Source organism: Candoia aspera, chromosome 5 (assembly GCF_035149785.1).
Source record: "Candoia aspera isolate rCanAsp1 chromosome 5, rCanAsp1.hap2, whole genome shotgun sequence".
Classification (NCBI taxonomy): domain Eukaryota; kingdom Metazoa; phylum Chordata; class Lepidosauria; order Squamata; family Boidae; genus Candoia; species Candoia aspera.
Window position 1 is genome coordinate 38,161,452 of NC_086157.1, and position 15,103 is coordinate 38,176,554.

Genomic DNA, 15,103 nt, shown 5'->3' on the forward strand with positions numbered 1-15,103 from the left:
CTAACTGGGCTCCAGTTACAAGTTCTGAAATAACAGGCCTTGTAAGAGAGCTTCATCCTGGTAAACTCCCAGGTAATTACTTCAAGAGTCATAAAAGCTTATGCAGTGATTTGGAATGGTGAAGCCCTGTACTTGCTTCCCTCTTCCCCTGTATCTATCCCTATGTGCAAACTCCAAAGGGGTCTAGCATTATAGTGACCATCTATCTGTAAAAGGATGGTCAGGAATTGCCTGCTAACTATCAGCCCATCAGCCTTTTAAACAGAATAATTAAGCTCTGTGCTAAACATCTACACAATGAATTCCCTGATTGGAAAAGTCTAGACTAAAGCATATTTTGGCAGATGAGCAAGCAAGTTTTACAGCTGGACATGCTTTCCTTGGCCATGCTCTCATACTGCAACATCTGGCTGGAAAATATTCATCAAGGCCGGGCTTTGCATTATATATTGCATTCATTCATTATATTTAGGGCTGCGCTTCATCTTACTTCCAGGATAAGGTTATGACGTAAACTCATAAATCTATAGACAGCTACTATTGCTAATACATAAACTTGATGAGAATTCTAGAATGAAGGTCTGTTGCTGTATGCAAGGCCATTACATTAAAGAGATCCCAGCCTGAAAAGGAGGAAGATGGGGATATATTTTTCCCCCAGTTGTTTAATTTCTATATTAACCTTCTTGTGGCCAAAATAACTAAATTAGAGCATCACCCTCAAAAATTAGGCAAGACACGTATTGCAGCCATACTATATGTAGGCAATGTAGTGTTTCTATAGCAAACCATCTATTGGGCTTAAGGAAACCTGAGTGGCCTAGCCAGTCCCCTTCTGAGAATGGACTTGAGATCAACTATTCTAAAACCAAGATCTTAATTTTTGCAAAGCAACCTGGAGTACATGTCTGGTGGTTAAAAGGCCAGATTATACAGCAGGTAATTTTTTTTCAAATGCTTGGGCCAGCAGCACTTTATTCGGCCAAAGCAGATATGCAGTTACTCCTGGTGCTCATTTGGAGCTTTACAGCACTTGCTGCACTGGAAAGGGTTCAGTCCAAATTTCTAAAGGCTCTATTCTAAGTGGCCCTAGGTGTTTCTAAAGTATCGTTAAAGAGGGAGGCAGGCTTGACCAAAGTTGAAATAGTTGCATGGATTTGCATTATTGCATACTGGTTGAAGTTAATGTTCTTTTCAGAAGGTCTGAATTATGAACCCATATGGAACAAGACAATTCTGCAACAACTGCAATACTGTGATTTCTCTAGGGAGACTTTTTTAATGATAGGCTATGACCAAGCACTCACTGCACTTAAGCAACATGTCCAAGAGCTGGAAGCCAAACTGGATCAGTCTGTTCTACTTAGGAACATTTCCTGAACAGCCAGTCTCCTTTCATGAGGGCAGTGGGGTATATACACTGTGTCACTTCCCCTGAGCTCCCAAGAGTGCAAACCTTAGCATGCTTTAACATCTTCTCTACAAGGTGTTCGTGATGTCAGATATTAAAAATATCCCTTGTGAGCAAAGACTGTGTCCTTGTGGAGAAGGGTCTATTGAATCCAGAGTCTGTGTCCTGTTATATTGCATTTTTATAAGAATACAAGTGTCTACCTTACAACTCTTTATTTGAAAATATCCAGGTAGTTCTGATTTATTCTATGTGCAGCTTCTACAGTATTATCGGACCAAGATTTGTTTATTTATTGAATTTATATAGCCGCCCATCTCACTTGCATGTGACTCTGGGTGGCATACACAATTGGCTACTTATTAGCTGGTAAAGGTCACAAAACCATTTCTGGGGGTGTTTTGGACTGTTATGACTGATTTTGTCTGGGCTATTATACTTTGTGGTTATGTTTTTAATTGTTTTACACTGTATATGGGATGTTGTAAGCCACCCAGAGTCTTTTGAAGTGGAGTGGCTATAATAAATCTGATAAATAAATAAATTTCTAAAGCCCAGAGACTCCAGAATTTAATGTTGAAATGAAAGAGATTTAAGCCAATAGTGAATCTTCCCACATGTGGCCAAGTCACCAAAAACACTCTAAAGCACAGCATAAAATCATCCAGGAAATTAAAAAGAAACCCAAAACAGCAAAAACCAAGATTTACAGGCCCCTTCACCTAAAGTCAGTCCACGACTACCCCATTAGAAAAGCATTGGATAAGTATGGGATTTACAGGAGTAGCAAGACAAAAACCATGGCTTAGTAGAAAAATGATCCTTGTGTCAAGTTTGTCGAATAGTACCTGGCTGAATCTTCAGAATTCTGTAGAAATGTTCTATGGACAGATTAGTCCAAAGTAGAATTTTTCAAGCTGTATGTGTTTAATTATGTCAGTCAAAAGCCAAACACTGAATTCCACAATAAACTGGCAAAGATGGTGGCATCACAGTTGGGGAATCTTTTGCTCCTCAGGGACATGGATGACTGAAGGAAGCATGTATCACAGAATTCTACAAGAAAATGTCAGGTGATTTGTCTGTCACCTGAAGCTGAAGCTCAAGTGAGCCAGGCAGCAAAACAAGGATCCCAAACTTACAAGCAAATCTACAAGAAAATGTACAAACAACCAATTCACTGGTTCAGAATAGCCATGTCAATGCTCAGACCTAAATCCCATAGAAATGTTCTGGCAGGACCACAAGTGATCAGTTTATGATAGGTATCCCTCGAGTGTTACTGAATTGATGAAGTTCGCCATATAGGAATAGGTCAAAATTTCAATTTGATTCAGTTTCTATGAACACGGCCAAATTTCGCTATATTGTTTGTAAAACCAGGCATATTTTGATTATATTTACAATCTTGCAATAAACTATACTGTTTTATTTTGTTTCCTCTGCTGTTAACTTGTTGAATTCTGGTCAGTGACGATAATAATGTTAATACAAAAAAAAAAAGCATGCATCATCAGATGCACACAAATTACATCATTTGTCTATCATGATGTGCGCACTTTTGTCATGGCTTGTAGCAGATGCCTATGAAAATGTATATTTAAAATATTATATAGTTTTCTTAAGAATTAGGTGTATTTATAATTTAATCCAGAAATAAAAGGATTAGGAATTTTCTTTTTAGTATTAGGATGGGAAAAGTAGAACACATCATCAGACTGTTCATAGTTAATTAACACCATATGTGTGTGTGTGTGTGTGTGTGCACGCTCACCTTTGAGTCAGTCTTGACTCCTGGCAACTGCCTGGACAAGTCCCTGCAGTTTTCTTGGCAAGGTTTTTCAGAAGTGGTTTGCCATTGCCTGCTTCCTAGGGCTGAGAGGGGGTGACTGGCCCAAGGTCACCCAGCTGGCTTTGGGCCTTAGGTGGGACTAAAACTCACAGTTTCCCTGTTTCTAGCCTGCTGCCTTAACTATTACACCAAACTGGCCCCCCAATTAACTAATTAATTAATTAAAATATTTCTTAATTAACATTAATAGACCCCAAAATTGCAAAATGGTATATCAATTATCTAAAATATTTGATAGTTGCAACATGGTATTAAGTATTTTTTTTTAAAAAATGTGTGGTAAAATACTTTACATCTTTCCACATTAAGAATAATGTTTTCAAAGTTTCAATAGGTGTACAGGATTTTCTTTCATCTTATGAAAATTATGGAGTAAAATATGTAAGCTCTATCCAGGCAGTTGCCAAGAGTCCAAACTGACTTGGAAATACAAAATCAATTGATCAAGCCTCCTAAGCTATATTTGAAGAGTAGGTAAATTCTGCTTTCTCTGAAATGACTAGGGCATTGAGGGTAGGGAAGGGCTCAATAAAAGCAAGATGGCAACTGCACAACTGAAGCCCTGCCCTTTTTAAATTTGTATCCAATAGAGGAGAATTTGCATCACATGCATGACACACATAAAAAGGGACATGGCTTTGATTACATATTTGTGGCAACCATCTTGACTATTTTTAATCCCTACTCTGCAGATGCCCTGGTAATGCGCTCATATTATCAAGATGATACTCTCTGAAACAAGAATAAATAAAGGAGATCAACTTTAAGTTGTGTTGAAAAATAAGTACTTGATTTATCACATCAGTTCTTGGCAAAACCATACATGCTATGGCTAATGCAGCTACCTTGCACAGTTACAGGTATTTTAGCATTCATACTCCCTTGAAGGCCATGTAAAGTCCTTGTCTTGCAACAAATGTAAGCTATATTATTATCTCCAGTGATTTGTTAATGAAGTTGGAGCACCTAATGCCTTCACCTGAAAATTTGCCCCCTTTGTTTTACTTTTTATTTGGATGCTTACAACAATGTTGTATGCAACGTTGTATGTTGAATCACAGCAGGCAGCTACATTGCACATTAATTGAAATAACTCAGACTCTTAGCAGTAACATTTGCTTGGATCTAATCTTGTGCCTAATTTTATGTACTTATTTCCACCTGTGGTCAGAACTTTTTCCCTTGAGTTCATCTAAGGTACTTCGCACTGACAAAGATTTGGTGACTTCTTTGAAGTGATGAGTGATTATAGCATTTCTCAGAATTAAGATTGGCCCCCCCCTTTTTTTTTTACCAATGTGCCTACCAGAATTAAACTTTCTAGAATCTTTTGATATTTTGAGTGTGACTGTTGAAATTCCATGTTCCTACAGATGTTGGTGTTTTCATTAAAAAAAACCACAAGATATCAGCTATTTATTTTTAATTTTTCAAATTATTTTGGAGAGGTCAGTGATGCTTCTTAGAGATCTAGTAGACACGTAGACATTATGTGGCCACTTCCTAGCCCAGGGTTTGAACAGTATTTTGCACCTGTATTACTGTCAAGTGGCTTGATACAGAAGTAAGGGAGATGAAGGCTTCTTCATGTTTGAGTCCCAGGGAATGCTGTTAGTGCTGCATAAGTTCAGTTAGCAAGACCAGAACTAAAGTATTTAGGACAGCTTTCTCACTCATCTGCTAATAAGCAGGCACTGATTTACTGCATGCTTTTCTTTTCCAATAGAGAGAATAACGGAGGTGAAAACAGACATCTATGTCACCAGTTTTGGTCCAGTTTCAGACACTGAAATGGTAGGTTGAACTGCACAGATCCTAAGCCTTCTTGTTATTGTTGCTAGAATAATTGACAAGTGGATCCTCATGAGTTATGGTGTTTACACAATTGTCTTTTTTATACCAGGAGTATACCATTGATGTTTTTTTCCGACAAAGCTGGAAAGATGAAAGGCTTCGATTTAAAGGCCCAATGCAGCGTCTGCCTCTTAACAATCTCCTGGCCAGTAAGATCTGGACCCCAGATACTTTTTTCCATAATGGCAAAAAATCCATCGCTCACAACATGACCACTCCCAACAAGCTGCTGCGCCTTGAGGATGATGGAACCTTGCTGTACACAATGAGGTGAGAATATTGACAGCTGATATCTTTTGATTCTCATTCTGCATTCTTTGTAATAACTATAACTTAGGTGGATATGTTTTTATCTTTATTTTATTGTAAACTGCCAAGAGTCCCACGCTGGGGGAAGATGGGCAGTGACATAAATTTAATAAAATAAAATAAAATAAATAAATAATAGAAAGCAGGGGGGGGGGGGAACCCACAATTACATATGAGAATGTCCAAACTCAGTGGAAATCATAATCACACTTTTCAATTAGCAGTTAATTGAATTAATTAATGTACAGTGTTGAACAAAACTGTTTTTAATGAAACCCTTCCCTACTCCCACAATATTCATCATTGATTAAAATCTTAAGCTAGGGGGTTTAATCTGCCCCTGATTTTGTACACCTTTGATCATTTAAATGATCAAAGTCTAGGATGACTGAGTTACTTGGCAATCCTAGTTTAATTAAAAAATAAAAGAAGTTGAAGGTGTGGTTGAATTAGTATTTGAGAAGATATATTTTTCAAATCCTGAAGGTTCTTGATTTTAGTCTTGCAAATAACTTTGTTCAATATTAAAAACTGTCAAAGTTCCAGTTTCTTATAGTAATTGTATCAAAGATTATAATTACAACAGTAAAAACTAATACAAACTAAAAAAAAATAAAAGAATAGAAAGAAGAAGTAGAAGTAGAGGGGGCTGGGGTCATCAACATTTGAGAATAGTTTAATGTTCTATCATCTAGTAGAAAAATATACTGACTGCCCAAGAAGGTTTTCTGTACGTCACCTTTGCTGAGGGTCTGCACAAAGTTGGCAATGTCTTTACTGATCAAAGGCTGCTTCTGATTCCACAGTAACACATACTGGCTCCACTCCTTTACAATTTTTATACGCGTTCTGTAACCCAAGCTTTGGAAAACAGTAACTTCCACTCTCCTTAATTGGCTAACAAATCCATCTCAGTTCTCCTTTATGCTGGTGGCGATGGAGACATCTTTTTTTGTAACTCAGGTGGGCTTGAAGCAAAGTTCCATTGTGCAGAGGAAGGCTCATAGCTGTTCTAAGACAATGACCATTTAGTGAATTGCTTTCACTAACAGTCTGGCCAACTGAATCCATCGCTAGAAAATAAATAACATTACTACAGAACAAACTAAGGGCTTTAAATATCTGGAGATCACCTTTCAATCTTAAATTGTGTGGAAGGAATGCAAGCTGGATTGCTAATGCAATTGTGTGTCTGCTGCTATAAACATGTATAAAACCATAGCAAATAGTCTTTTGCTTTTATAAAGACCTAAGACCCCTTGAAACAATCTAATCAAACATTTTAAGATTTACAGTACTGTATATTCTGAGTTTCTTGGAACATACCCAGTTCTTTCATATGCTTGGAATCAGGACTGGTCTGTCTGAAGGCTAACATGAGGCTTATCGCCTTAAATTTGGGGCACAATTTGAGGTTTTTTGACTTCCTTGACTTTTCAGGACATCTTGGAGAAAAAAAGCATCAAATTTGTGTTTGATATTATGGCCTTTCAACCTAGTAGTTTGTTCTACTCGGCTTTGGGAGAGCCAACTCTGAACTGAGGATTGATGTGTCTTCCATCTCCAGCAGCTACTGGAGCACAATCCCCTCCTATTAAAGTAGGTGGTCTGGACAGAAGAACAGCTAATTATTTAACCAACATGTTTGCTGCTGGAGAGACTTTTCCCAGCAAGATTGAATACTTGGCCATCTATGTTATCAGCAGGGAGATGTACAGCCTTCCAGTCCATACTGCTAAACTGGGAGATATTGAGTTTGCTTCATATGTCTGATTGCCCTGCCCATTTTATACAGCTTGGCACTGAGTCTTAATCATCCTCCTGCTGTTAAACTGTTGTGGCTGGTCCACTATGGAGAAAACTTGTCTCCTGATAAGCCGATGTGTCTGCAGAAATATCTAGAAAGATAGCCAGGTATTATGCAGTTGGTATTGCTATCAGGTGGGCAAGGGTTATGCCATCCCAGTTACTAAATATCAGTCAGCCACAAATGCCAATTTCTTTTATCCTGTATCTTAGATTAACATGTTTCCTTAGATCCTTCTGGATTTTTAAATTCTATTTTTAACTCCTTAACTGTGTTCACAATTTTTCTATTGTTGTTACTCTCTGTGTGGTCTTATTTTTCGGATCAAGTATTCTATTGACAACTGGCCTATGACTGTTAACAAAGCTGAACTTAAAAAAAAAAAAGCTGATGAAATGGATTCGGGCATTAACAGCAAAATATCTAGTGACCTGATCACACTAACCAGGTGGCCGGCACAAAAAACAATTGGACCTTGCTGTAGCTCTGTGATCCACACTTCTTTGGGAGTGAGGGCCATCAGTTTAATTACTCATGATGTACCAGAAGGTGTTTTTTTTCACACACACACACACAATGTGTGTGTGTGTGTGTATGGCCACTACCTAGACCGGTGTTTCTCAACCTTGGCAACTTTAAGACATGCGGACTGCAACTCCCAGAATTCCCCAGCCAGCCTTTATGACAGTAGTGAAAGCTTTCCCTCCACTATAGATTAGTCTGCATAAAGAGCCCCACTTTGCGTACGTGCTGCTTTCTGTACCAACCCTGATGACTTGCCATTGTAGGTTCTGTTATGCCTCCTTTAGTCTATACAGGCCTTTTTACTTTGCTTCTGTCTTTTGTATGGAAATAGGGAAACACAAACTTAAGATGTTGAATTAATGACAGTTCCCATAGTCCTTTGTACCCTAAGGTTGCCGTACTGGATTTCTTTATGGAGAACTATATTTCTTTTGAGTGATGATAGAAGCCTAATTTAGTTCGATGTGGCCTAGTATTTATATAGAATAAAAATGATAAGCTAAATCGTAAGTACTGATGCAATTACATTTGTTATTAATTATAAAGCTAGTATATCAATTATAATTCAGACTATAGTATGAATTTAAGGTGGTTACTTTGTTCTTGCTATAAGGGCACATTGTCTAAATTTGGAAAAAGCAATTTTCACAAGGAGTAAAATCCATATCTGATCAGTGTGGGTAATGAGTTGTATAGATTTGTATATAAGGAGAAAGGCTGGTCATGCTGTGCTTGTGCAAACCTTTCTGGCCAGTTGTATAGACTTGCATAAGATAAAAAAATAAACACACTATTCTTTCCAATAGCCTAGAATATTATCTGCTGAGATCATTAAAAAATCTGGGTTTTTTAAAATCAGTGTTTAATGCTTGTTGATATAAGCTGGATGTGTGCTGCATGAGATCGTTTTCTTGCATTACATTTTTAAAGACTTTTTTGGATATTATAAACTCGTCAGAGATTGTTTGTAGGAAAAGGGTGGCCATAAAGTTTTTTTAATGCGCTAATATACAATCTAGAAGCAGCAAGTAGCTCTCTCTATCTTGCCCCCAGAATCATGTTACCAAAAGCTGGTGGCAAGGTAGTAATTTTTATCAGTGTGATTCCTTCCTCCTTCCCTCCCTACTGTAAATGAGATGCTTTAAGAATGTACCCTTTTTCTGCAGATTCTCCTTCCAGGATCTAAACATTAAAAAGAGGCAAGCTTTTTGGTCCTGTTAACTTCAGTACATGACTGTTTTATTGGCACACTCTATGGGAAACTTTATCGGCTATAAACTTTAAAAGTATCATCCTAGCTAAAAAAAATCTTGCCCATCCTAGATTTAATAAAATAAAGGAAATGTTCAGCATCCTTAGTGGGGAGATAAGAACAAATATATAAAACACTGAAGAAGTAGAAGCATTTCTTTACAGTAGTGAACTTTTAAAAAAATCAAAATTATCTTATCTTTATTTTTACACATATAGAAATAAAGTACAGCTATGTCATTAACCTTGGTATTGCAAGTAATCATGCACTCCATGTCATGTACTAGTATAAATGTTCTGACAGGTTCAGTTTTATTTACTTATTTATGTTAAATAACATGCAGCATCTAGAACAAGCACTTGGTGGCGTCATAGCCTCATCTTTAGTTACTGATTTAGCTGAAGAGCTGTGCTTATTAATAGAGAAAAACATTTAACACTTCTTTTGCTTAGATCACCAATATAAATCCATACAGTGAATCTGGTGCCCTTGATTTAGACTCCCATAATATATTTAAGAAAAAAACTGAGAGGCACTATAATTGTATTAAGTACTAAAATTAATTAATATGAAATGAAGGAGCTCTTTCTGAATGTCCCTGTAGAAGAGGCTGGGTTTTTCTCTCTCTCTCAAAAAAAAAGCTTCTCTTTATTTTAAATCTGACTGGTTCCCTGCTGAGAGAAGCTAGCGTGCCAAATGTTTTCCCTTCACAGCTGTGTCTGTGGTGTTATCTGAGATATAAGAGTGGCTTGCTCAGCTGCGCCTAAAAAACACACACCTTTATTACCATCGTAGGTGCTTCCACCCTTTTACTTATGTAATGGTTGCCTATTCTAAAACACTATCCGACTCATAAGCAGGAATTCAAAGATATCTGATTTATTAAAAAATAGTGTGCAGGATCACAGAGAAAGCTGAGAATGATGAAAGTGCACCAAATTCAAACTAAAAACTCTCGGTGCAAATGAAATCCCTCCCCCCATAGATCTTGTCGAGTTCACAATCCCAGGTGCTCCTAACGGTTTCTGATGGTCTGTGGGAAAAGGTCTTGAACAGATAACATAACCCAAACACATTCCATTGTACTGATTTCACATACAGAGCTTGGTACAAGGTCTCAGAGCAGCTCCCTCCCAAACAGAAACGCGCGTCAGCGCCATGGCATGTGAAATGTTACGATGTGTAAACTACATTGAAACAGTGAACATGACATACTCCCCCCCCCCAAATAAAAAATACATTAAGCAGCAGGCTTCAAAGGGTAAGCAAGGTGGAAACGGCGAACTAAATCAGGAGTGTTAACATGGTGGGCAGACACCCATTCAGGATGAGGAAAGTGTTTCCATCAGACCAGATACTGAAGGGTGCCTTGAAGCTTGCGAGAATCAACGATGTCCTTGACTTCAAAGTGTTGTTGGCCGTCAATCATAATTGGAGCAGGAGGAGGAGGTTGAGGGTGCCAACGTGGTGAGTGGTGCACAGGCTTAAGCAAGCTGCAATGGAAAACAGGGTGCAAGCGTTTCAAATTGTGAGGCAGTTCCAATTTAACAGTAACTGGATTGACAAGACCAACAATAGGAAAAGGACCAATGAATTCAGGAGCAAGTTTTTTAGAGGGTTGTGGTGATTTGATAAATTTAGTAGATAGATACACCTGATCCCCAACTTTGAAGTCGTGTTGTAAAGAGCGATGCTTATCAGCTTGAGACTTGTAAGCAGCCTGGGCGTCAGCTAAAGCTTGTTGAATGACTGGCCAGGAATCAGACAGTTTAACAGCCCAGTCAGATGTAGAACATGTTTGGGAAGGGGGCGGTGGCAGTTCAGGGATGGGAACAAAGTCGTGACCAGAAACCACGCGAAAAGGGGTTTGTCCGGTACTTTGATGCACATCATTGTTGTAAGTAACTTCAGCAAAAGGCAGTAAGTCCACCCAATCGTCCTGATGGTAGTTAATGTATGCTCTTAGAAACTGTTCAAGAGTGGAGTTTAAAATCTCAGTAGAACCGTCAGTCTGAGGATGGGACGATGTGGATAGTGCTTGTTTGGTGCCAATCAATTTTAAAAATGATTTCCAAAACTGGGAAGTAAACTGTGTCCCACGGTCACTGACCAAATGGGAGGGGCTACCGTGGAGGTGTAGATATGGAGGAGAAATAGGCGCGCCAATTGTGGGGCTGACGGGATGGATGCACATGGAATGAAATGCGCATGCTTGGAGAAAAAATCTTTTACAACCCAAATTACAGCTTTCTTCTGACTGGGAGGAAGATCCACAATAAAATCCATAGAAATCTCGTCCCAGGGACGGGAAGGACTGGCCACTGGCTGTAAAAGCCCCTGTGGTTTCTCTCCTTTACATTTTGACATAGCACAAACATGACAGGAAGCAACATAATCTTTTACGTCACTTCTCAAGGTTGGCCACCAAAATTGGCGGCGAACCAAATGCAAGGTTTTAACAAAACCAAAGTGTCCAGCAAGTTTATCATCATGGGAACACTGCAAAACAGCAGCCCTCAACGTTTCAGGCACATAAAGGCAATGTTCCACCCACGCCAGACCGTTTTCAAAAGAAACATTGTCTCTATTAGCTAGCAACCAAGTGTCAGATTTCAGTGCCTGGAGAAAGTCCTTCTGTAATTGACAAGGAACTTGCACTTTCCGTCTCCCAGGCTATGCTGGGGGCCGGGTTGCCTGTGCATGGGTCTGGCTCCGAGTGACAGCAACCAAGCCCAGTTGTGGTTCAGTGAAAACAGTTCCAACCACATCTGCCACTGGGTCAAGGTCCTGACGTAAACGTGACAAAGCATCGGCCAGAAAGTTTTTCTTTCCTGGGATAAATTTCAACTGGAAATTAAAGCCACTAAAAAATTGAGCCCAGTGAAATTGTTTAAGGCTGAGATGCCGGGGGGTGCAGAGGGCTTCTAAATTCCTGTGATCGGTCCAAACCTCAAAAGGGCATTTAGCACTTTCAAGGAGGTGATGCCAGGTTTCCAAAGCAGCTTTTACAGCAAACGCCTCTTTTTCCCAAACATGCCAACGGCGTTCGGTTTCAGAAAATTTCCTGGACAGATAAGCGCAGGGTTTTAAGTGATTTTCAGAATCCCTCTGTAACAACATAGCCCCAATAGAGGAGTCAGAAGCATCAACTTGGACCACAAAGTGGTGTTCAGGATCAAGGTGCTATAGAATAGTCTCAGCAGTGAAAAGGGTTTTCAACTTTTCAAATGCTGCCTGGCATTCAGGCGTCCAATTCAGCACTGCCCCAGGGTGTTTTACTTTGCATGTCTCCCCCAAGCCCTTGGTACGGAATAAATCAGTGAGGGGCAAGGCAATCTCAGTGAACCCCTGAATAAACTGGCGATAATAGTTACTGAACCCTAGGAAACTTTGTAATTGCCTCTGGGTGCGGGGACGTTCCCAACTTAGAATCGCCTGAATTTTTGCAGGGTCCACTTCTATACCCTTGTCAGACACTTGATAGCCCAGATAATCAAGCTGGGTTTTGTGAAATTCACATTTGGAAAGTTTGGCATAGAGTTTGGCCTCTCTAAGTTTGCGTAACACCTGTTTGAGGAGGCATTCGTGTTCCTTCTCAGTTTCAGTGTAAATGAGTACGTCATCTAAGTAAACCAGAACCCCTTTAAACAAATGATCATGTAAAACTTCATTAATCAACTGCATGAAGACTCCGGGTGCCCCTGCTAACCCAAAAGGGAGGACTTTGTACTGAAACGATCCTAGTGGGCAATTAAAAGCAGTTTTCCACTCATCCCCAGCTCTTATGTGAATGCGAAAATAGGCTTCGCGAAGATCGAGCTTGGAGAAAATCTAGCCCGTTGACAAATGAGCTAACATGTCCTTCATGAGAGGGAGAGGGTACTTGTTGACAACAGAGATGGAATTTAATCCTCGATAGTCTGTACAGAGTCGAAGCGTGCCATCTTTCTTTTCCCAGAATAACACAGGGGCCCCAACTGGGGAATTAGCAGGTTCAATAAATCCCCTTGGCAGATTTTTGCCAATGAAGTCCCGTAATGCCTCAAGCTCCTTCTGAGTCATCGGATAAATTTTTGGCTTGGGCAATTGAGCATTAGGGACTAACTCTATTGCACAGTCAGTTTTCCGGTGGGGGGTTAACTGATCTGCTTCTATCTCCCCAAACACGTCAGCAAATTCTTGGTATTGAGCAGGCAAGCCTTCTAATTGGGGTAAGTCAGGGCGTGGTGTGGCGATCGCTGCCCTTCCAACCCCTGCATGTGCAATCATCTCCGCTGTAGGAGCTTGGTAAAATCCATCTGTAAAAGTCACAGTTCTGTGCTCCCAGTTTATATATGGGCTTCGATAGGTCAACCATGGGATCCCCAGGATTACCGAGGAATTGCCCACAGGTGCTACAACGAATTTCAAAGTCTCATGGTGGCTGCCTATTTGCATTGCCACAATTCCAGTGAAATGGGTTGCCGCCGCCCCCCCCGCCATTGAACCATCCAACTGTGTGAAGATCAAAGGATGCTGGAGGGGGAAACTAGGCAGTTCCAAAGCAGCAACCAGATCAGGGTGAATTAAACACCTGGAACACCCAGAGTCAACTAAAGCCCATACCTCTGTAGTTTTTGTGCGGGAACCCAATTTCACCTTTACTGCTAAAGTGGGGCAGTCAGCACTCACCATAGCATCTTCGCGCCTGTCCTTGTCCACCTGCCCAGTGGCGCCCTTCATGGCAGGTGGCTGGCGTTTCCTGCCGGCCCCTTGTAGTCATTTTCAGCCTCCCCCAAGAAGTATAGTACTTCTTCAGCATCAGCTGTCCCTTTGGCCGCTGTCATCCGCCGTGAGGGAGCGGTGATTTGGCTGGCGGCTTCCCAGCTCGATCTCCAGCCTTGGCTTTTGGGCAATCAGCTGCCCGATGGCCCTCTTTTCCGCATCGAAGACACTGACCCCTCACGTAGCGCCGCTCCCTCTCCTCATCCCAGGCTCTATAGCTTGGCCGGGCAGCAGTCGCAGCACTTCGGGGTCCCCTTATGGTAGCAGGAGGTTTTTCAGATTTTCTGGTTTGCATAAAGGTATGTTGAGCATGGTAGCAGGAGGTTTTTCCGGCCAGGCAGATCCAGTCGTACAATGACTCTGGGTCGTCTCTAAACGCCCACCGTAGGACGTCCTAGTTGAGTCCCTCTTTAAACCGTTCTATTAGGGTTGACTGAGACCAGTCAGGGATTTTCCCAGCTAGAGCCTTAAACTCTAGGGCGTAATCAGCTACGGACATTTGGCCCTGGGTAAGATCCTTCAGCGCCTTCTTAGCTCTTGCCTTGGCCAGAGGATCTTCAAAATGCAGCTTTAACACCCACATGAAATCATCGAAATAATCAAGTGCAGGGGAGTCAGCATCACTTAATTGAACATACCAGTCAGCCGCTTGGCCCTTCAACTTGGTGGCAATGGCAGTTATCTTAGCCTCTTCGGAAGAGAAGCATGCTCCAAACTGCCTCGTATAACTTTTAGCATTAGTTAAAAAGAAAGATAACTTTGTTGGATCCCCATCAAATTTGACAGAAAAGTCTCTCACCCCCACTCCGGTTGGAGTGGAATCGGCAGCCACTTGAGTGGTTGGGCCCCAGGTTACAGTAGCTTTCCCTCTTCGGGATGGGGACACTGGTGATCGAGCCCGGCGGGTTGGAGATTCATCCTGGAGCCGTCTCCAGCCCTGCTCCGCTGGCGGTCCAGATGGGAGGGTGGGGGATGGTTGCAGGAAGCGGGGATCTCCTCCACGCCTCCCCTGCCCCTCCAGTGACAGAGACAGGTTTTTTAGCATGTACTCTATCGATTCTATTTTGGCTTCCATCACTCTTAGTCTCTCAGGGGTTTGAGAGTCCTCCCTCCCTTGCGTGTTCAGCTTTCTCTCTGTTGACACCGTAGTAGATTCTTTGTCTGGGGTTAGCAGGAACCAATACTTCCAGGATGCCCCTGACGTCCCTGGCTGGGGTTCCCCTACTTCATCCAAGGTGATCAACTCTGCGAGCGATTCGCTGGGTGCCGGTTGCTCTGGCTCTTCCCCATTGTCAGATTCCTCCCCATCAGAATTGGAACTCAATTCAT

At 41.1% G+C, this 15,103-nt stretch overlaps 1 protein-coding gene across 1 annotated transcript in view; it reads left to right on the forward strand.

Moving 5' to 3' along the window:
- Positions 1 to 15,103, forward strand: part of GABRA5 (gamma-aminobutyric acid type A receptor subunit alpha5) — an 80,287-nt gene that overhangs the window by 15,319 nt on the left and 49,865 nt on the right. The window contains exons 3-4 of the mRNA XM_063305007.1: positions 4,990 to 5,057; positions 5,167 to 5,387. Coding sequence (XP_063161077.1) covers positions 4,990 to 5,057; positions 5,167 to 5,387 — 289 coding nt within the window. The remainder of the gene's footprint in view (positions 1 to 4,989; positions 5,058 to 5,166; positions 5,388 to 15,103) is intronic.